Below are 21,119 nucleotides of genomic sequence, written 5' to 3'. Positions count from 1 at the left end.
CATCCCACTCGTATCATGAATGAACCATGCATGTTGAGATCAACTGTCACCTCACATGTCATCATCAAGAATGACACTACCACTTTACCTTGTCTTTCTTGTTCTATGCAGATTGCATATTTCTTTACCAAGTCATATTCTATTCTTCGTTTTTTATTTGTTTAGTTGGCAAATCTTGATGCTTACAGCTACTACATCATGAGTTTGAATGGGGGATAAGATATAGAGGAGGGTCTCTTAAATAACAAGCCCAAGTGAAGATGAAAAAAATGAGAGCTTCTAATAATTTTGGTTGGCCAGTACAGTTTTTGTACTTTTGTCACTAAAAAATTAATTTATCTTTACCTTTTTGCCATTAAAGGACAAACAACATCAGTTATCAGGGCTTTTATTTCCTATATGAGCAATCTCTTTTCATAAAGATTGAGACTAAAAAAAAGAAGGTTTTCTTGCATACTCCATCCATATTATACACTTAAAAGGACAAGTATTGATAAATGTACCTTTTGAAACTGCATTAAAGCCTTTTCACTAATGGGAATTTTTTCAAATCCTTGACATCTTTCATATTCTCAATAGAAAGGAACGAATTTCCATGTCAGCCATTACAATTTTAGGTGCTACAACTTGCTGAGATAGTCAACGAATAGTTTGTTAAATGAACTAACAACTTTAATCCATGTAATTGTTTGAAATCTAGATACTCAAGGCTCAAGGGTGTCCAAACTTTTCGAGCAGTTCCGAAAAAATGACATACCCCGCACCTCCCAGTATGATTGAAAGAGTTATTTTTCCTCCTGGAACCAGCTGCGGTAAAAGCATTGATGGTGATGAAGCTGAGTATCTATCTGACCAGGACATGGCAGCTGGAACTATTCCAAACAGCACCAAGACTAACAAAAAGAAAAAGGCCCATATGTTTCAGCTGAGAATGTTTCATAACTTGAAATGATTACAGCTGATAAATTATAAGAATGAGAAAGAAAATATATGATATATCAAAACCATACCTCCGTAGGTTCCAGCAAAGTCTAACGCTTTGAAGAAGATATCTGGATCTAGCAGTGATAATGTCAGAGGTGGAAGCAGGGTCAATAGATACGGCACAGGCCTTCCCTGATCAGCTGGCAGTTTCAGCACTGGATATGTTTTTTTTTTTTTAAATGTCAAGAGTATAGCAAGTACTAGGCAACATATTATTGAATGAAGTGACTACCCAAATACAATTGATGATATTCTAAATGTTATGTTTATAGGATGCTCATCATATAGATGATATGTCGAGGTATATTTAGCATCTGATAACAAGTTTAGGGTACATTTGTTATCCCATTTTAAATGTGAATTAAAATCACCAAAATAGGCATAAAAATAAATTGACAATACAAGAATAATTTGATATAAGACATGGGCAATGTAAAGGTAGTTCACTTTTTATTTATTTATTATTTGTATTTTATTAAAAAAGAAATTTTGTCACTCAGCCAGAAAGGTGGCTTCTCACTTACACCAATTGATCATATATATATATATATTTTGAAACCAGGCTCGCCACCTAATCTTACAATATTTGGAGATCCAGAAGATATAACAATTACCATGTAGATATCCACGAGGTACTCGAACCTCGGACCTCGTGGGAGCAAACCACTGTTTGAGCTACCCCTCTTGGATACACTAATGGACCATATACATCATGACTAATCCATAAAAAGAGCATAGAACATGAATATACATTAAGATCCCATACATAAGATGTTAGGATGGTAAAAAGTGATTTAAGCACTTACGGTCAGCCAGAAAGTCAGAGAGACCCAACACGAATCCGATATAAGATGTTGCAATTGCAAGAAGAGAGAAAGCCTCAACTATAGGCTGTAAGACATGTTTCAAAAAATAAGAACACAGACTTCAGTACGGTGAATTCAAATTCTCATACCATAAATTGTCTATTAATAGGCATAATGGGGCATTAGTTTAGGCTGTTATATTCTTGTTTTAGAATTTGTTATTTCTGTTAAAACTGATTCTTGTCAAGCTGTGCGGTTGTTAGTATAACAAACCTTCTTTGTAATCTGTATATTCCTCTTATATATAAAGGCCTAAATCTCTAAAGCTAAGTAACTTTTACAAAGCTTCTGAGATAACTTTCTTCATTGTGTTCAGAAATTCTTTATATTGACAAGTTCTTTTATGGTATCAGGGCCATTGACAAGCGTCTATAATGGATCCTCACCCAAATGACTCTCACATTGACAATCCTCCTAACCCTACCTCTCAAACGCCTCTCATTCCACCTACAGCCCCATTGCCTCCTTTGGCACCCATAGCCCCAAATTCTTCTTCTAACCCTAACGGTTCTGCTCCCAATTCCAATCTACCCAATGTTTGGAATCCCTTTGCAAACTCTCTAAATTCATCCCTCACGGCCAGGCTTGATCGCCTCAAATTCATAACAAATGCTAAAACAAGAATATAACAGCCTAAACCAATGCCTCATTATGCGTATTATATATTAACTTTGAGAATTATCTGAAGAACTTACTCCAACAGCTCCATTGGAAGATTGCAATTGTTGTAATGGGTCTATCATCTTATCAGCACCAATATCAAGATTTGTTATGGTTCCAAGAATAACAGCATTCCACACCAAAAACAGAACTAGGGGTATAGTTGTGCCTAGGATAATTGCCGTCCTGTCCCAATAAGTTGATACACAGACCATAAATCCAATTAGTCACTTAAAAGTAGTAAAATAAAGCTATGCAATGTGCTTCACTGACCTATAAATGAAAATAAAAAACTGAAAGCTATGTTTTCGGCCAATTCAAGTACATTAACTTTGTTTATACATATTAACACACATTAGTATTTTAATTTCAAAGGGTCCACGGACAAATATACCAAGTTCTCAAGTGTTCTATCCAAGTTGACTATCACAAAGACGAAGCCTGTCAAATAAATGACATGAATTTCTTTGGTAGATACATGGTCCTTTTAGGCTATCATGAAGTTATGTTTCACGGTGCAAACAAAACCATTAAATCTTTACTGACTTTTATATACATATACATTCAAGTACAAAATATGTGTTGCAACTTGCAAGGGAGTCATATTAACAATGACAACACAAGGGTCCTGAGAAAATTATTGACAATATGTGCATTGTTATTACTAGTCTTCTGATAAGCATTTAGGCTCCATCTTAATAGTTGCTCCAATAGAAAGTTAGGTGTGAGTTGTTAGTTTGATGAAGGTAGTTGCAGTAATGAAGAGTGTAAATAAGCGCTAAAAATAATTAAAGAAGGGAGGAAAAAGAGAAGAATTTAGTTGTATTTGAGACTGAGAGAGCCTCTCAAATTAACTCAACATACGGTACTTCAGGGTTTGGTCTAAGACCTGTGAATAAAGAGGTACTTGTGGTGTGTTGGATGGATGGGATACCTAGAATCCTATCATTTTCAAAGTTATTTTTTAGTTCATTACTATACATGCCACCTTATTAGTTGGTTAGCAAGTTAAAGTTAAACTGATATATCATATAATAAGGCTAATCACATTTGGACATTTTTCATTCTTGAGTATCAATCCAACTCAGCAATGATAATAGTTTCACCTTATTTTTGACAGATTTCCTTCAAGATCTGTACAAAGAACTGGTACTACATTCTGAAAAAACAGATAGAAATGTTACAACCCCCTCAATATGGAATGACTACAAGTTCAGTGTCATTACCTGATAGACAAAGGACAGCACAATTATGGGAATACTCATAGGAACTGCTTGAAAGTTGGCTTTTAGAAGAGCATCCCATTGTAAATCTCCACTTGCAACTGCCTAAGAAAGAAATATAATACTTGCTAATTATAAGATGCATATAGCATACTACGTAGAAAATGTCAATTTGTAGTACTCAAAACTTATATTAATTATGAAATACAAGAGGTCTGAACGAGATAATTCGGACAAAAGATTACATAATAGAACTCCAATCTAACAACATAATTCAATTTGTTGTATTCTTTAACTCAATGTACATATGCAGAAAATAACAAAGGATTGTAATGCCTATGCAAAGTAGTTTAGTTATATTGAACTTGATAAGCCTGGCAATTACTATCTTGGGCATTATAGTTTCATTAAAAAAATTGTTATATTAGAGTTATTAATTTACTTTAATTCCTTTGTAAATGTTACTTTAATTTGGTAAGTGTAACTATTATCTTGGTCCCAGTAGGTTCAGAGAATATTTTTGCAATCAAGTTAGTCGATTTTCCAACTGTGTCAATGTTGTCCCAACCCTTCTTTTCCTTTTGAGTGTGTCAAGTTAATTTTATAGCCTGAGGATCACTGATACAGAGAGATCTCATATGCAAAATATTCCTTTTCTTTATATAATTTTTCCATGAACCAGTGCAGTAATTCAGTTGGATATCTGATTAAAGGCTGAATATCTGATTAAAGGCAATGTTTTGAAAGAATAACGAACCATTAACACAAACAAAACCTCTCTACCTGTTAAATATTTAATAATTTATCAATTTCCTTCTTTTCGTTTTCTTCATTCTGTTTTTTGTCTTGAGTTTGCTTCATTAGAAAGTCTTTGTTTAAAAAAGAATAAAGGAATAATGTATCATTTTTTATGTTTAGGGAAATCACATTTAAGACTATAAAGTTCTGGAAGATAGAAAATTACCACAAGAGCTCCAAATGAAACTATGATTCCAAGTACAAGAACCCCATTAACGGCACCAATAAAGCGCTGGCTAGATTTGAAAATAAATCCAGTCAATTCCCAGCACTTCACAACCACAATTTAGAAGCAATTTTGTATAAATCACAAAAAGATATTGGTAATCTACTCGTGTGGCCTCACCAAGGAAGAATAAGCATATCCTTTTAAGTCTATCCATCTAAAAATATCCCTATACAGATTTCTATATCTCTTTTTTTTTTTGGGTACAGATTTCTATATCTCTTTTTTTTTTTGGTACAGATTTCTATATCTTAAACTATGTAATAATCTTTTTTTTTTTTACTTTCTAAGCTTGACCATAAAGGCTCTCTCTCCTTGCTTCCCACAACTAATCTATGAAAAGCCATCTAGACATAAAAATGTTCATAGTTTAGGGACACTTGGAAAGTTGGATATCAAACTTGAAAAAACAAGTAAAGATCCTAAAAAATTTAAAGGCTTAAACTTTTAAAATATTCCAAATATACTTAAAAAAAACTTTCTGAAATACCACGTATCTTTCACATTACTTCTACATATCTGCATAATTTGTTATCATTTCATCCAGACAAACAAGCTAAAGAGTACCACATTATTTTCTCAAAAAATGAGAACATTCTGGATTAAAAAAATATTGAGTTGGTATTTTAAATGGAACAAGACTAGCTATTACTTGCTATCCAAAGCTTAAGAAAAGAAAGAGAGGTATGCATTCAACAAAAAATTACATACACTAATAATTTAAAGAATGCAAAAAACCAACCTTCCAAGGTAGCATATGCCTCCCAGGACCAAAGAAAATAAGGCTGCACTTTCCCATCTGCAACCATAATGCTTCCATCAACACCTAATACACACACAGAATACACTTGAATTGACATAAAAGTACCTACTCAGAAAGCTACAAATATTGGAAATTTTTTCCTCGGATAACTAGGAAGAGATATCATAGTATGTACTGTGGAATATGGAGATAATTTGTCAAAATATCTGAGGAACGGGCGACATAGGCAACAAGAAGAGCATAGTGTATAAAAATGTACGACCAACTGCCAAAAAAAAAAACCATTAAGCATGTAAAATAAACACACAAAAATAAAAATAAATAAAAAATACTACATAGAAACTAGTCAATTAGTACTATTAAGATTTAAAAAAAAGTTTATCAAGATGTTTTCTTACTAAAATGTCTGTTATATTCTGGAGGAATTGTCATCATCTTTTCCGTTATTTTTAAAGGGTTTACTCTCTCCTCTAGGTTAAATAAAATTGTTTATTTTCAAATGAAAATAGTATCCTGCATCATGACTCCGATATAAGTATCCAAATCAACTAAATTATGATAGGCCTCCAGTGAAGTTTGTATATGCTAGGAGGAATAGGAAGGGTAAGGATGGGGTGTCAGCACAGGATAATTAGGCAGGGGGTATATTGGTTGTTACGTGAGTTAGTTGATTATGTGGGAGGGTACACGGTAATTCAGTAGGGTAGAGAATATAAGCTCGGGAGTGGGTCAGTGAGGAGGTGTGAAGAGTTTGGTGAAGTGTAATCCATTTGGGGGGAGAGGCTAGGCTCTCGAAATCCTAGTGTTCATTACAAACCTTGATTTTCTTCCATTTTTCTTTACTGTGCTATTCTTTGTTGTGTACTGGTTTCTGTTTGGCAGGTTTGGTCTATCAAATTGGTATCAGAGCTTTGTCCATCATGGGACCGAAGCCACAATTTCAGATGGAGATGTGGGATGAGAAATTAGAGGCAGTTCAGTTGGAGTTGCAGAAAGGGATGTCGGACATCCGATCAGAATTCCAACAGCTGCCCAAAGAGGTCGAGTCACTAAAGTTGGAAGTTCAGAGGTTGTCCGCCATGGAGAAGAAGATGGATTACCTAGTAACTCATCTGGCGACCTTACTGCAAGCTTCGGGGAAGGCGACCACTGAGGGTACCGCGGCTAGTGCCGATCAACAACAAAGGGCGGTTGATGGTGAGTTATCACAGAATTTGGTTACGGGATCTCCGATCGTGCATTCGAATCCGTCCCAGGCCCCAACTTTCGAGCAACTTCGACCACCGGCTGCCGTTCAACCGAATTCGTACTATGCAGCCCCGACATACGGTCAAGACTATCATCCTCCGCGGATGGAGCTACCCCTGTTTTCAGGTGACAACCCAGACGGATGGATATATAGGGCAGAGAGGTATTTTTTGTTGACCAAGATGTCCGAGCCATTGATGTTAGAGACGTCCATCGTCGGCTTAGACGGAGATGCCCTTACGTGGTTTCAGTGGGAGAATCAGAGAAGGTCGATTACATCATGGGCAACATTGAAGTAGCTGTTGATTCTACAATTCCGCGCAACTTCGATTGGGTCGATTTCCGAAGAGTTCATGTCGGTTAGTCAAACAACCACAGTGAAGGATTATCGTTTAAGGTGGGAGGCTCTGGCTTCACGAGTTCCCGACGTGTCGGAGCATATCTTGGAAGGTAGCTTCGTGAAAGGATTGAAGGAAGATATCAAAGGGGCTCTACACATACTCCAGCCCACAGGCCTAGCCCAAATTATGGAGACAACCCAAAGAATTGAAGAGGGCCATCACTTATTCACCACGGGCCAGGCACCAAAACTGGTTTCTACCCGACCAGTTTTCAGCCCAATTACTCCTCCCAGAGCAGTGGTGCACCCATTCTTTACCAAGACGATTCCTCCTTCTCCAGCTTCGGTCACCCAGGGGACAGTGACCCCTCCTTCCCAGCTCTGGAAAAGCGATTAGGCCACCAACTTTCAAACGCTCGTCGGAGGCTGAATACCAAGACAAAAAAGCTAGAGTATGCTTTAAATGCGATGAAAAATTCCACCGTGGGCATGAGTGTGAGCAGAAATTCTTACAAGTCATGCTAACCATGGGCGAAGAAGAAACTCCATCTTTGGCGGACTCACCACCTTTGACACCCGATTCCGAAGAGGCAATGGGCATGGAGGAGACTCTCGCAACAGTCTCGTTAAACTCGTTGGTAGGTATTTCTTCAGCTCACACTATGAAGTTAGCTGGGCAGATTGGACAGCAGCCGATTACGGTGTTGATCGACAGCGGAGCTACACATAATTTCATCTCTATGGACGTGGTTACAGCAACGGGTATCGCTATTACTCTACGACTTGTTATGGAATTCTCTTGGGTACGGGTGGAAAAGTAAGGACAGAAGGAATTTGTGCTCAGGTGGAATTGGATTTAGGAGCCTTGCGGGTAGTCACAGATTTTTTGCCCTTGGAGCTAGGGGGAGTCGATGTAATTCTGGGCATTAAATGGTTGGAGACTTTGGGAAATAGGCAAGTCAATTGGAGGACTATGGTGATGAAATTTGAGATGGCAGGGGTGTGGGTGACTTTATAGGGTGACCCAAGCCTTTGTAAATCTCCAATATCCCTTAAGGCAATGATACACACAATGGAACATGACGGTGTGGGGTTTTGGGTGCACTTGGCCAACCTCCAAGCCGAAGAAGCAGAGGCTTCGGGCACTATTCCGGCAGTAGTCGCTGATGTGCTGCAAAAGTTTGATTCAGTGTTTTCTATGCCATCAAGGTTACCACTAAACCGAATCCGAGAGCACACCATCAACCTACGAGAAGGAGCGGGCCCAATCTCAATGCGTCCTTATCGATATGCCCAAGTTCAAAAGGACGAGATAGAGAAATTAGTGGTAGAAATGTTGCAAGCAGGGATCATTCGACCTAGCTCTAGCCCTTTTTTCAAGCCCGGTGTTATTGGTTAGGAAGAAGGATGGAAGTTGGAGATTTTGCGTGGATTATAGGGCACTCAATAGGGAGACTGGCGAATAAGTTTCCTATTCCGGTGATAGATGAGTTATTGGATGAGCTACATGGTGCTCAAGTGTTTCGACAAATTAGGGTGGCTGGAAGGGATGTCGACAAAACGACCTTCCGAACACATGAGGGCCATTATGAATATCTTTTCATGCCCTTTGGCCTCACCAACGCACCAGCCACGTTCCAAGGTTTGATGAATGAAGTATTTAGAGAATTCTTGAGGAAATTTGTGTTAGTATTCTTTGATGATATTCTAGTCTATAGCCACTCGTTGGAGCAACTTGTGCATCATTTGAGGCTTGTGTTAGAGAAATTTCAGCAACACCGGTTATATGCTAATAAAAAAAATGTTTGTTTGCACAAACACGAATTGAGTATCTCGGCCATGTGATTTCAGCCCAAGGAGTGGTAGCGGACCCAAGTAAGTTAGAGGTAATGGTTAAGTGGCCTACACCAAAGTCGATCAAGGAGTTGAGAGGGATTTTGGAGTTGACGGGTTATTACAGAAAGTTTGTTAGGGGATATGGGAATATAGCTAGGCCACTCACTGACCAACTCACGAAAGATGTATTTGGTTGGACTCCGGAGGCGCAGGAAGCATTTGACAGACTGAAGAAGGCAATGTATACAGTATCGGTGTTAGCCCTCCCTGATTTTTCATCCCAATTTGTGCTAGAGGTAGACGCATCAGGATCGGGTTTGGGGGCTGTTCTAATGCAAAGGCAGTGACCGATTGCCTACTTTAGCCAAGTATTATCACCTTGTGCAAGGTTGAAGTCGATTTACGAGTGGGAGTTGATGGCTATAGTTTTGGCAATTCAGAAATGGCGACCCTATTTGATGGGGAGGAAGTTCTTGGTAAGGACGGATCAACGAAGCTTAAAATATTTGTTGGTGCAGCAGATAATGGCCACGGAGCATCATCAATGGTTAACTAAGATATTGGGGTACGATTTCGAGATACAATATAGGCCGGGACTAGAAAACAAGGCAGCAGACACATTATCTCGTTTGCATGGGGAAATTTCCTTGGCTGTTATCTCAGTTCCGAATGTGCTATCGATTCCGGACTTACAAGCACATATTGCTTCAAATCCAACTTTGTCTAGGGTGGCTAAAGAATTGGAAAAAGGGCATGATTGTGGGGGTTACTCAATGGTGCAAGGGTGCCTAAAATTCAGGGGTCGTTTAGTGTTGCTAGCCACCTCACCCTTTATCCCAATACTGTTGCAAGAGTACCACGACAGTAACTTGGAGGACATTCAGGCGTCTTTAGGACTTTTCAGAGGGTGGCAGTCGATCTATATTGGCCGGGAATGAGGAAAGATGTGCAGAAATTCGTTGCTAAATGTAGTGTATCCCAATGGAACAAATATGCAGCTCAAACTCCAGCGGGGTTATTACAGCTCCTACCAGTACCAGAACAAATTTGGGAGGATATCTCAATGGATTTCATCGAGGGGCTACCGCTATCATATGGATTTGATTCTATACTGGTTGTGGTTGACAGGCTGAGTAAATATGGACATTTTATACCCTTGAGACACCCATTTACAGCGGTGACAGTGGCTGCTAACTTCGTCCGCGAAGTTGTCAAATTACATGGAGTACCTCGTTCAATAGTATCCAATAGGGACAAAAATTTTCTCAGCCTATTTTGGAAAGAACTTTTTCATTTGCAAGGCACGTCATTGAAGCAAAGCATAGCATACCATCCGCAGTCGGATGGCCAAACGTAAGTAGTGAACCGCTGTTTGGAAACATACTTGCGATGTTTTGTAAGTTTGAAGCCTAACCAATGGGCGAAGTGGCTGCCATGGGCCAAATATTGGTATAATACCACATATCACTTGTCAGCAGGAATGACTCCATTCAGAGCTGTCTACCATCGAGATCCACCACCACTGCTGCGTTTTGAACATAATAGCACCATCGTCTTAGCTGTAGAGCAGAATTTGAAGGCAAGGGACAAAATTTTGGGTCTGCTGAAGCAAAACTTACAGCGAGCTCAGCAAAGAATGAAGAATTAGGCAGATAGAAAGAGGAGGGATGTTCAGTACAACCTGAGAGACCTGGTTTATAATAAACTTAGGCCTTATCGTCAGAGGACAGTAGCAAAAAGGATTAATGAGAAGCTAGCACCCAGGTTTTTTGGTCCTTTTCCTATTACAGCTAGTGGGAATGGCTGCATATAAACTTTAGCTGCCATCAAGGACAACAATCCATCCCGACTTTCATGTGTCTATGCTGAGACCGGCGCTTGGGCCACAGCAGCAAGCATCGGAATTGCCACCTGGGCTGACAGCGGAGTTCGAATAGCTATTCGAACCACAGGAAGTGTTGGGTATTAGGCCAGGTACACACAAGACAGCTCCACAAGCACTCATCAAATGGGCAAACTTACCAGAGTTCGAGGCAACTTGGGAAGATTTCAGTGTTATACAAGAGCAATTTCCATACTTTCACCTTGAGGACAAGGTGAGACTCTTGGCAGGCGGTATTGATAGGCCTCCAGTGAAGTTTCTATATGCTAGGAGGAATAGGAAGGGTAAGGATGGGTGTCAGCACAGGATAATTAGGCAGAGGGTATACTGGTTGTTACGTGAGTTAGATTATGTGGGCGGGTGCACGGTAATTGAGTAGGGCAGAGAATATAAGCTCGGGAGTGGGTCAGTGAGGGGGTGTGAAGAGTTTGGTGAAGTGTAACCCATTTGGGGGAGAGGCTAGGCTCTCGAAATCCTAGTGTTCAATACAAACCTTGATTTTCTTCCATTTTTCTCTACTGTGCTATTCTTTGCTGTGTACTGGTTTCTGTTTGGCAGGTTTGGTCTATCAAATTACTCATCTATTATAGTTCCTACTAACAACAGAATATAAATCAACTAATTAGCAGAACTTAACCCCTGTATAAAAGCTTAGTTCTCTCTTTAATATTTTTGGGGTCACTAGCGAAGAGACATTTCTTGTGCGCTTACTTTTCTCACTGAGGAATAACTTATCTTATCATATGCATATTACGATTTAATAACCAGCCATAAAGAATCAATATACCAAACAATTTGGACTCCTGCTTTCCCCAAAGTTCTCATGGCCATTGATACCTGAATTCATAGTATAGAATATACTCTGTTAGATGTATACAAATATTAACGGAGAAACAAAATAATATACTAAAAGCAAAGAATCCAGTAAAAAGGAAATTACAAAAAAGTGAAACTCCAAAGATCATTTAAAACCAGCAGCAATGCAGATGGACACAGGTTATCCCGACTCGAAATCATGCTTTTCTGGCCACCAATTTGCATAAAAAGAATAAAGGATAAGAAGTTCTACTATAAGGGACTATGCGGTATATTAATGCTGGTTTTTGCATCAGCATCAACTAACTTTATCAGCATTTGGTGACTTAAGAATTCTTCAGTTATCTCTTTTCTTTCTTGATGTATTTAAAAATAAAGTATAGTTTGTACGTTTTCATTAATGAATTTCTCGTGTTTTCAACATGGTATTAGGTCCATATAAGTCTCCCTTTTTTTCAGAGTCTCCAACTTTTATTGCAGATTTTGTTAGTTAGAACAAAACTATATTCTGCGCTGTTATTTGGGATCCCAAAACAGAGTACTTTTTTTCTGCAGATTTTTGTGTTTCCTTTTTTCTCAGCCTTCATTGCTGAAACTAACTAGTTTTCCTCTACTTTTAAACCAAAACTGATTATTTCTCAGCATTGTTGCTGGTAAAAAAAAAAAAACCTGATTCCAGAAAACAACCTAAAAAATCAAAGTTCCTCTACTGATTTGTCACAAGAACTCAACCATCGTCTACCACATTTTACAATCTGAAGTAACTTAATTTTTTCTAGCTGGATCATTAATATCTTTGGTTATAAAGATGGTAGCAAATAAAATTAGTGAATGGAAAAACTCGGAGAAACATGATGGTCAATTTCTCCCCAAGGGGGAGTAAGTAACAATGTACGGATTGTGGAATAAAAACATTGTTTTTTGACTCAAACATGTACTTTTTAAATACCTCAAATATTCCCTCTTGTTCATACACTCTGATAGTAGTATCATATACTCTGCTTATTAAAATCTGCGTCTAAATTATTAAGGAAAAAGAGAATTTTTGCTCTTTTATTTGAGCAACCATTTCCCCTTTTTCTTTTCTAAACGTACATGTTACACTTAAAATCCACAGGAAAACGAAAATATTTGAACAAAAGGATGAAGACTTACCAAGGATACGCCTCCAGAACCCATTTCGCACATAGTGTTAACATTTACTTCAGCGATTAGCAGTCCTGTAACAACCTGTAGTATTTTGATATTACTTGCAAACTTCAATCTTCTGTATTCTCAAACTTTTAGATAGTACAAGTATAGCAATGATGGGATGTATTGAGATATCTAAATGGCTATTGTTTTAAAGCCATAAGCAACTGTGTTTAGTAAGATTATCAATGGGTAAGTTTACATGGGTTGGCACTATAAAGGCCCAACCAAATCCATTTCTCTTTGCAAAGTTGAACTCACAAGACAGTTTATAATCAACTACATCAGTGTCAGTACCCAATTCATCGGATCATATAGGCTAGGAGAATTGGGCGGTTTAGAGGGTTATATAAGCACGGTTTAAATGAGTGAAAGGAGGCATGAAATGAGTGTAGTAGTATTTTGAGCACTGAGCTTTTGGAGGGTTTCCAGGTCCCTGGAAGAACCTGGGTTTTCTACTTGTCTTATGTCCCATTGTCAGCAATAGCAATCTTCATTTTCCCTAACGCTTTTCTGTTCGGTATTAATCTCTGGTTTAGGTTCTCAACTGTCAGTCTAAAAAATTATTTTTGAAACAGAGAAATATAAAAACTAAAAAAAAATAAAAAACGCTAGGTGGCATTACCATATAAACCCAACTGAAAATGCATGTAATGGCCGAGGCCAGAAACCCTGATTCTTGAGTCACAGCAGGAAGTGCAAGGATCCCAGCACCTACCTATACAAGATTTAATAGCCAATTAAAGACACATAAACAAGAAGGAAAAAAATAGCACTGAACTCAACCAAAACAAAAATGAAGAAACTAATTGACCACAAAGATGATCACCCCAATTCTAAATAATTGTCTAAATGATGAGTTTCTCGAAATAAAGTTAATAAAATGAGCTGCTTAATGAAATTGAATAATATGACATCAGGGTTATGCTAGAAATAAAATAATAGGTATGAAGAATAACATTGTGAAAACAAATTGTGACCATTATGGAAAGTGCAAAAGGGAACCCGGGATGGAATGTGAAATTGCTCTGTGATTACAAAAAGTTTCATACATGCATTACAGATATTTTGCTTCAAATCATCCATCCCAATATTTATAATTATATATACATTCATTGCATACCGTAGTACCAGCTACAAGGACTATTGCACTCGATAAACTTCCTGCCAAAAAAGAAAACCGGTAACATCTGAACTGAACCCAAAATAAGAACAACAACTACAATCATTTGAAAGAGACTAACCAGGTTCTCTTTTGAAGGTGGCTTGGTTGAGATTAGAAAAGAGCCTCTCAAATTGAAGTTCGGAATCGGACCGAGATGGGTCTCGGGAGAAGCATTTGAAATGAGGATGAGAAGTATGAGTAGAAGCATTTGGGCAATAGAACTTCTGCAGAGTGAGATGATCATCACCGCCACAACCAAATAGGGATTTTTCCCAGACTCGGAGATGTTTCCTTGATAACGATGATGAAGGAATTATAGAGCTTGGGATTTGGAGAGACGGTGGAGAGTGAGAACTGAGCGCCATTGTCATTGCCATACTTGGTTTGGTGTGGTTTAGTTGGTTGGTTCTTGTAACTTCTCCAATGAGTTTGGGGCCACTCGGTCCATGGTCCAACCCTTTCCACGTACACACACTATAAATATTTTAGATTAGATAGTGTTGTTCTCATCAACCTACGTCTTTTACTATAATTCTTTTCTCCAAAGAAAAATAAGTAGGAAAATCACTTTCCATTTTGAAAAAAAAAAAATCAAATGTTTTTTATTTTAAAATTTGATTTTCCTTTCAAAATTTAAATGAAATAGCACGAATTTCTTCTCTTTCTTTCTTGTTATTCTTTTATATTTGGAACTAACTTATTGTACTCGAGCAACAAATTTTGGAGTTACGAGCATAGAACTTTAATGGGATTTATCACATCACACTATTATTATGTATTATATTGGTATTTTAAAGAATTTTTTTTTTTCAGTAAACATATTTTACATTTTCTTCGTGTATCCATAGTTTGACATCCGGATGATCAAATCTATTGATTTTGTATATTGTTGTAGATTATTTTCATCACTTTATACATGTACAATAGTAGTGAAAATGGAAAGTAATAATAGCAGATTCACAATCCTTACAACCAGGATATTACAATTAATGTGAATATCATATAGTTGACCCTAAAATCATGGAGGATATAGCGAACACCAAGCTTGAGACGATGTTGAAGAAAAACATGTTTCAGTAGTGACTTTGTAAGAGAGTCAACCAACTGATCAAAAGAAGAGACATGACATAGGCTGAGGTTGAACAACGGTTATTAAGGTCATCAGCCCAGTCTGCATCAGAGAAGGCATGAAGTATGAGAGGCACAAATCGATGCAAAAATAGACTATGAGAGATGATGCTGCTGAGATAACGAAGAACTCGTTTTATATCACGTCAGTGAAGCTCAATAGGTCGGTGCATGAATTGTGATAGTTTGTTGACTGCGAAGCATATGTCTGGTCGAGTGAGAGACAAATATTGAAGAGCTCCAATTGTCTGGCGGTAGGGCTTAGCAGCTACAGGAGAACTAGTATCATTTATGGAGAGAGGCTCTGTGGGAGACAGAGGAGTGGAGACAAGTTTGCAATTGAGAATGTTGCTAGTGGTGAAAAGATCCCGGATGTATTTGTGTTGAGAGAGGAATAAACCAGATGGTGTAGAGTGAGCCTCAACACCAAGAAAGTAGTGAAGATCACCAAGATCTTTAAGAGAGAAACGAGTAGCCAACCATTGTATAAAAGAGGTAACCAGAGCTGGAGACGTGCATGTGATAATGATATCGTCAACATACATAAGGAGATAAAGAGTGAGGCCATGATGATTTAGAATAAACAATGAGTGTCAGTCCTGAGTTTTTGAATCCTTGAGCAATAAGAAATGAACTTAATTCCATGTACCAAGCTCTTGGAGCTTGGCGAAGACCATATATGGCTTTCCTCAATTTGCAAGCATGTGTGGGATAATCAGAGTGAACGAATCTCGGTGGTTGAGCCATGTAAACATCATCTTCAAGATGGCCTTGTAAAAAGGCATTGTTGATATCTAATTGGCGAAGTGGCCAATTGTAGTGAAGAGCAATGATAAGTATTATACGTACCATGGCTGGTTTAACAACTGTACTGAAGGTAGAATGAAAGTCAACACTTGGTCGTTAATGAAAGCCTTTAGCAACTAATCGGGCTTTGTAGAGATCAATTGTCCCATCAATCTTTCTTTTAATCTTGTAAACTCATTTACAACCAATAATATTTTGTGTGTGGTTATGATGGGTGTCGTATGTCGTATCAAATTTAAATATATTTATTCCCTATTACTCACTAAATTATTAGTAAAGTGGTAGTAAGGGTCGAACCCACGAGGACTATTATTCAATTTATCATTCAAAATAAAAACAAGAATTAAAAAGGGGATTTTGTTTTAAGATTTAATAACACAAGATAAAGTAATAAACAAAGAACAGCGGATAATATGATTGTTGACCACGATTTTGGCCAACGACGAGTAGACGTCAAAACTACAATGAACATTCAAGAGAAAAATACGACACAGATCATTTTATAGTGGTTCAGCCCCAATTTATTGGTAATAGCATAATCCACTTGGAGTTGTGATATATATCCCACACTTAAGATCAGATGAACTTGAGCCAACTGAGTTTCTTAAGTGTAAGTAGGAAAATACATAGTTTCTCTCTCTAACTTTCTTAGAAAATGCCCCAAGAATCCCCAAGTAACAGTCCCAAACTAGAGAGTTTTTCTCAGTCTCCAAACCATCAGCTCCTTAAATGATTTCATGAGCCATTTATTTATAGGCTCATGGATCGTACATAAATATCTCCCTTTTACCGGGTCTTTGGTTCTTCCAACTGACTTTAATTAATAAAATATAAATAAATCTAATATTACAACAATATGGCTATTATTCCGGGATATTTGAGAGATTCCCGCGCAGGTATGACCGATTCTTGTTGATGTCGTTACTGGGATCTTTTGCGTAGCCCTGCTCTGTTTAGTTGGTCCACACCACACCCAGGAGGAAAACTGAAGGGCCAAAGCACTCCACTGGTCGGCTAAACACTTGACTGGTCGGCCAACACATGTCTGGTCGGCCAAACACTTGGCTGGTCGGACAAGCACATAACTGGGCGGACAAGCTCCTGACTGGGCGGACAAGCACATGACTGGGCGGACAAGCACCTGACTGGTCGGACAAGCACATGACTGGGCAGACAAGCACTTGATTGGGCAGACAAGCACCTGACTGGGCGGACAAGCACTTGACTGATCGGTCATGACACCTGACTGGTCGGACAAGCACCTGACTGGTCGGTCATGACACCTGATTGGTCGGTCATGACACCTGACTGGTCGGACAAGCACTTGACTGGTCGGTCATGACACCTCTCTGGTCTAACATGACACATCTCTGGTCTAGCATGACATATCTCTGGTCAGTCAAAAACCTTTATCGGTCGGACATAAATTCTATCAGGTCGGCCAGATCACTTTATCACAACTCCGAAAAGCCAACACATTTATTGACTATTAATGCGCCATTTATTGACCATGTATTGTCACTTGTCACTTCTGACTGCCAAGTCATCGTACTGAATTTTTTGGGGATAACATTTGCCCCCCAAGTTTATCATATGATTTACTCGTATGATAAACTTTTCTTCTAGCAAAATGTTTTGAAGGTCATCCAGAAGCTTCCATCCGGTCAATAACTTTCACGTAAACCCACGATTGAACTTGTCTTTTGATTTCTTCAAATTCTACTTTTTGATCTTGTTGTAGTGTATTTTGGGTGAGGAAATGTGTTTGTGTCAATGCTATTTAGGACTTAGGCTTTATCGAAATAGGTTTTATGGAATGTGTTCGTGGCCGATCGACCATGACTTTTTTTTTCTTGCTTGAATGTTCGGAAATGCTTATGGCTGCTTGGACACAAAGGGATTTGTCTTGAATTTTATGCCCACTGATCGGTCACCAAGCAAGAGCCACTCGGACCAACACCCCATTTGATCGCTTGCCTACGTCTGCTCCTCGAACACGCGCTGGCTGGTCGGACACGCCTGCCTCCGCTCGGACCAACCCGTGACTACCCCTCGGAACCCCAGCGCAGCCCCTCGGATGCTTGCTTGATGCGGCTCCTCGGGTGCATCATCATCCGCTCGCCCAATGGGCCTATCTCCTCGGACGCCTCCCATCAACAACCCTCGGCATCCTCTACTTGGACGCACGCACACACCGCACCCGATCGGCCACTACCATCCGATCGACCTATATGCACGCTCGCTCGGATAGCATGTGGACACCGTGCCAAACTGCTCGGACTACACGGCCCCAGCCGCAAATGCATGCATGTTTGGGGCATCAAAATTTATATTTCCCCCATACATGTTGTACTTTTATTGACCAGATAAATATTTTCTAAGCAGTAAAATAAACATTTTCCTGTTGAATTGATTGATTTATACTTGTATGGTTACTCACCTCCCCATTTTTATTTTTTGTAGATGAATCGCTTCAAGGACTCATCGTTGTTAGTCATGCTCAACAACAGAGTTTCCTACTTGACCAGTAATATATGCTCAGCTGACCAGGGAAGTTGTATCTGCTCTCCCGACCAGGAAAACTTTGCACCTGATCAGCTAAACTTTGTACCTGGCCAGTAATTTACTCTTTTTTCTTGTGAAGACAATTGTTGCTTAGCAGCTTTGATATTTTTATCGTACAACCGAGCTGTTGGCATTTATACTTTACTTTTCTTTGTTAACTTAAAACATTCTAAGTCTTTTTAGACTTAAAAAGTTATAAGTTTTTTGTGAATAGTAAAGTCACTCTGTGTATGCCTTATATTTTCGCACGAGTACTTAGTTTTCTAACTTAGAAATTCTAGACATTTCATAAGTCTATACTAAGTATACTTTCTCACACTCTTATTGCTCTAACATTTTATGAGCATAATTTTTATTGTCACACGAATATCTGCTTCTAACTTGAAATTTTAAAAAATTCCAAGTTACTTAAGCTTTGTCAAACAAGTTAGCTTAATGGCCTTTTTGGACTTCAGAAATTTACAAGTCAGCCTAAAAACAGATATATTAACTCGTTCTCTTATTGCCTGTGTTAAATTATATACCAGTATACCCCATGTGCCCCCCAAGTGATCGAGGGTTGAAAGATCCTTAGTCACTTGCTACTTGACCGAATCTGTTCGAGTAGTTAATTACTGGTGAAACACATAGAATATATGGAAAATATTCGAGCAGTTGAACACTGCTTGAATGTATCGACTAGTTGAACACTGTTCGATTTTACCGACCAGTTGAACACTGTTCGGATAATTAACACATATGCACATTTGTAGCAAGAATCGACCACGCTGCGCGTAATCTCTTTTATTACTCGTAAATTAAAAAAGGACAATACGTGTCTAATAACGAGTCTTAAACAACAAAAATTGTTCAAAAATAGATGACTGGTTAGCAAATAACCAGCTCAAAAACCAAATTTAAATAACAAGTTAAACAACTTGAAATTAAACTACCACTCTGAAAGCGGTATTTAGAAATAATTTATTCATAGACGCTCGCCGTTCCAGTGGCCCCTGATCCTAGCACTCCCGCTCAGTATACTTCTCCTTTGCTTCGTTGCTTTCCTCAGCCAAGTGTGGACCTCCACATATAGTGTCTAAGGTAAAGTCCACAGGTTCGGGCTGCAACGGTGGAGATCTTTGTCGCTTGAAACAAGGATTGATGCTGCCTCCTTCTCCTTGGGGTGTCTCTGCCCGGTACTTTCTCAACTTGCCCGACCGGAGAAGAAATTCTATCTCGTCATTGAGGTGATTGCATTCATTCGTGTCATGATCATAATCTCCATGGAAACGACAAAACTTATTCATATCTCTCTTCCTCATCTCTTTCCTGATGGGGGGAGGCTTCTTGTAGGGAACCTCTTCATGACTAGCAAGATATATCTCCGCTCGGCTCGTTGAGAGAGTGGTGTAATTAGTGAACTGAGGCTCATACTTGGTTGGCTTTTCGTTTGAACTCAACTTTTCTTTCTTTTCCTCATGGTGGTCAGACCCGTTATTTCCACGTTTCTGTCCACCATTATTAGGAGAGTTAGTTGATCCGCCCGGATTATTTATGCCATTCTCCTCTTTCTCGATTGCATCATCCAATTTCATATACTTGTCTGCTCGGTCAAGAAATTGTTGAAGTGTTGAAATTGGATTTCTATGTATACTATCCCACAAAGGGCTTCGATAAGTTATCCCAGCGGATATGGAAACCATCTTCCCCTCGTCTCCTACAGCAATTGCTCTATTGGCTCCTCTCATGAATCTCTGTATATAATTCTTTAAAGACTCATCTTTCCCTTGTTTGATATCTGCCAAGTGGTTGGCATAAACTGGTGGGGTTCGGGCAGTGTTGAATTGTCTACAAAAATCCTTCCTGAATGCTTCCCAAGAGGTAATGGAGTTCGGCTTAAACTTCCAATACCATTCCTGGGCAGTATCCGACAATGTAGTCAGGAAAACTCTACACCGATAATCGTCACTTACTCCGAGCAATTCCATCTGGTCCTCAAATTTCCCAACATGTCTATTGGGATCTGCCTTTTCTGTATATACTGGCAGAACCAGTGCTTTATATTTTTCCGGCGGCTGGGCTGCTCTAATTCGGGAACAAAATGGGCTGCCACTTCGGTGGTCTATCGCATCAATCCCAGAAGGTCGTTTTGACAAACCTTGCACTGCAGCCGTTAGCACGTCAAGCTGGGCTTGGATGGCTGGTGCAACTGATGAAGTTCCAAGGTCTTGGCCGCCTAGTCGGGCATTACCATCTGGTGCACTGTCTTCAAGTATTTCTACTTGACTGGCAGGGCAGTTCAGATTTTGCCCTTCGACTGGGACGGTCCTCCTCTTGTTGGTGATAACATCCCTTAGATCCTTCCAGGAAGCATGCTCTCCTGCCCGATCGAACACCGTACTCTTCGATTTTTCAGAGGGCTTACTACGCAGTACTTGCTCTCTTCTTCTATGCTGCTGGCTGAGGTGCAGTGGAGGCTTTTCGGTACGTCCCGGGCAGTCTTTTCCTCCTTGTTGGTCATGGCCCTCCTTTTCCTTTGACTGGTTGGTGTGGTGACTATCAGCCTCATCACGACCATGCCCATCTTTGAATTGTGAAGTCCTCTTATCTCGAGGAGTCCTGGTCTTATCCTGCTTGGGTGG

At 39.1% G+C, this 21,119-nt stretch overlaps 1 protein-coding gene across 4 annotated transcripts; it reads right to left on the bottom strand.

The window, feature by feature from the left end:
• Positions 1-490: 490 nt before the first annotated feature.
• Positions 491-14,427, bottom strand: LOC133788863 (uncharacterized). 4 transcript variants are annotated; one of them, XM_062226488.1, is made up of 14 exons: positions 14,078-14,427; positions 13,957-13,997; positions 13,459-13,551; positions 12,798-12,872; positions 11,614-11,663; positions 5,696-5,785; positions 5,500-5,556; positions 4,698-4,767; positions 3,737-3,838; positions 3,617-3,669; positions 2,546-2,696; positions 1,791-1,875; positions 1,011-1,116; positions 491-893 (listed from the first exon to the last, which is right to left on the bottom strand). In XM_062226488.1, the coding sequence occupies exons 1-14, from the start codon at positions 14,373-14,375 to the stop codon at positions 845-847; spliced, it is 1,320 nt and encodes a 439-aa protein (XP_062082472.1). In that variant the 5' UTR covers positions 14,376-14,427; the 3' UTR covers positions 491-844. The 4 variants fall into 4 exon arrangements, with proteins under 4 accessions (XP_062082472.1, XP_062082470.1, XP_062082473.1 ...); XM_062226486.1 differs by having other exon boundaries at positions 1,011-1,139; positions 14,078-14,420; XM_062226489.1 differs by lacking the exons at positions 4,698-4,767; positions 11,614-11,663; positions 12,798-12,872 and having other exon boundaries at positions 1,011-1,139; positions 5,500-5,583; positions 14,078-14,423.
• Positions 14,428-21,119: the final 6,692 nt, after the last annotated feature.

This window comes from Humulus lupulus, chromosome 7 (genome assembly GCF_963169125.1).
Source record: "Humulus lupulus chromosome 7, drHumLupu1.1, whole genome shotgun sequence".
Lineage (NCBI taxonomy): Eukaryota > Viridiplantae > Streptophyta > Magnoliopsida > Rosales > Cannabaceae > Humulus > Humulus lupulus.
The sequence above is the reverse complement of the archived record's forward strand: the minus strand, read 5'-3'. Positions and strand labels throughout refer to the sequence as shown.

Coding starts and splice junctions, on each gene's coding strand:
- LOC133788863 (XM_062226486.1), bottom strand. CDS start 14,375: ATGGCAATGACAATGGCGCTCAGTTCTCACTCTCCACCGTCTCTCCAA. Junction 13,552..13,956: donor TCCTTGTAGCTGGTACTACG/GTATGCAATGAA, acceptor AATCTTGTATAG/GTAGGTGCTGGGATCCTTGC. Junction 12,873..13,458: donor TTTTCAGTTGGGTTTATATG/GTAATGCCACCT, acceptor AAAATACTACAG/GTTGTTACAGGACTGCTAAT.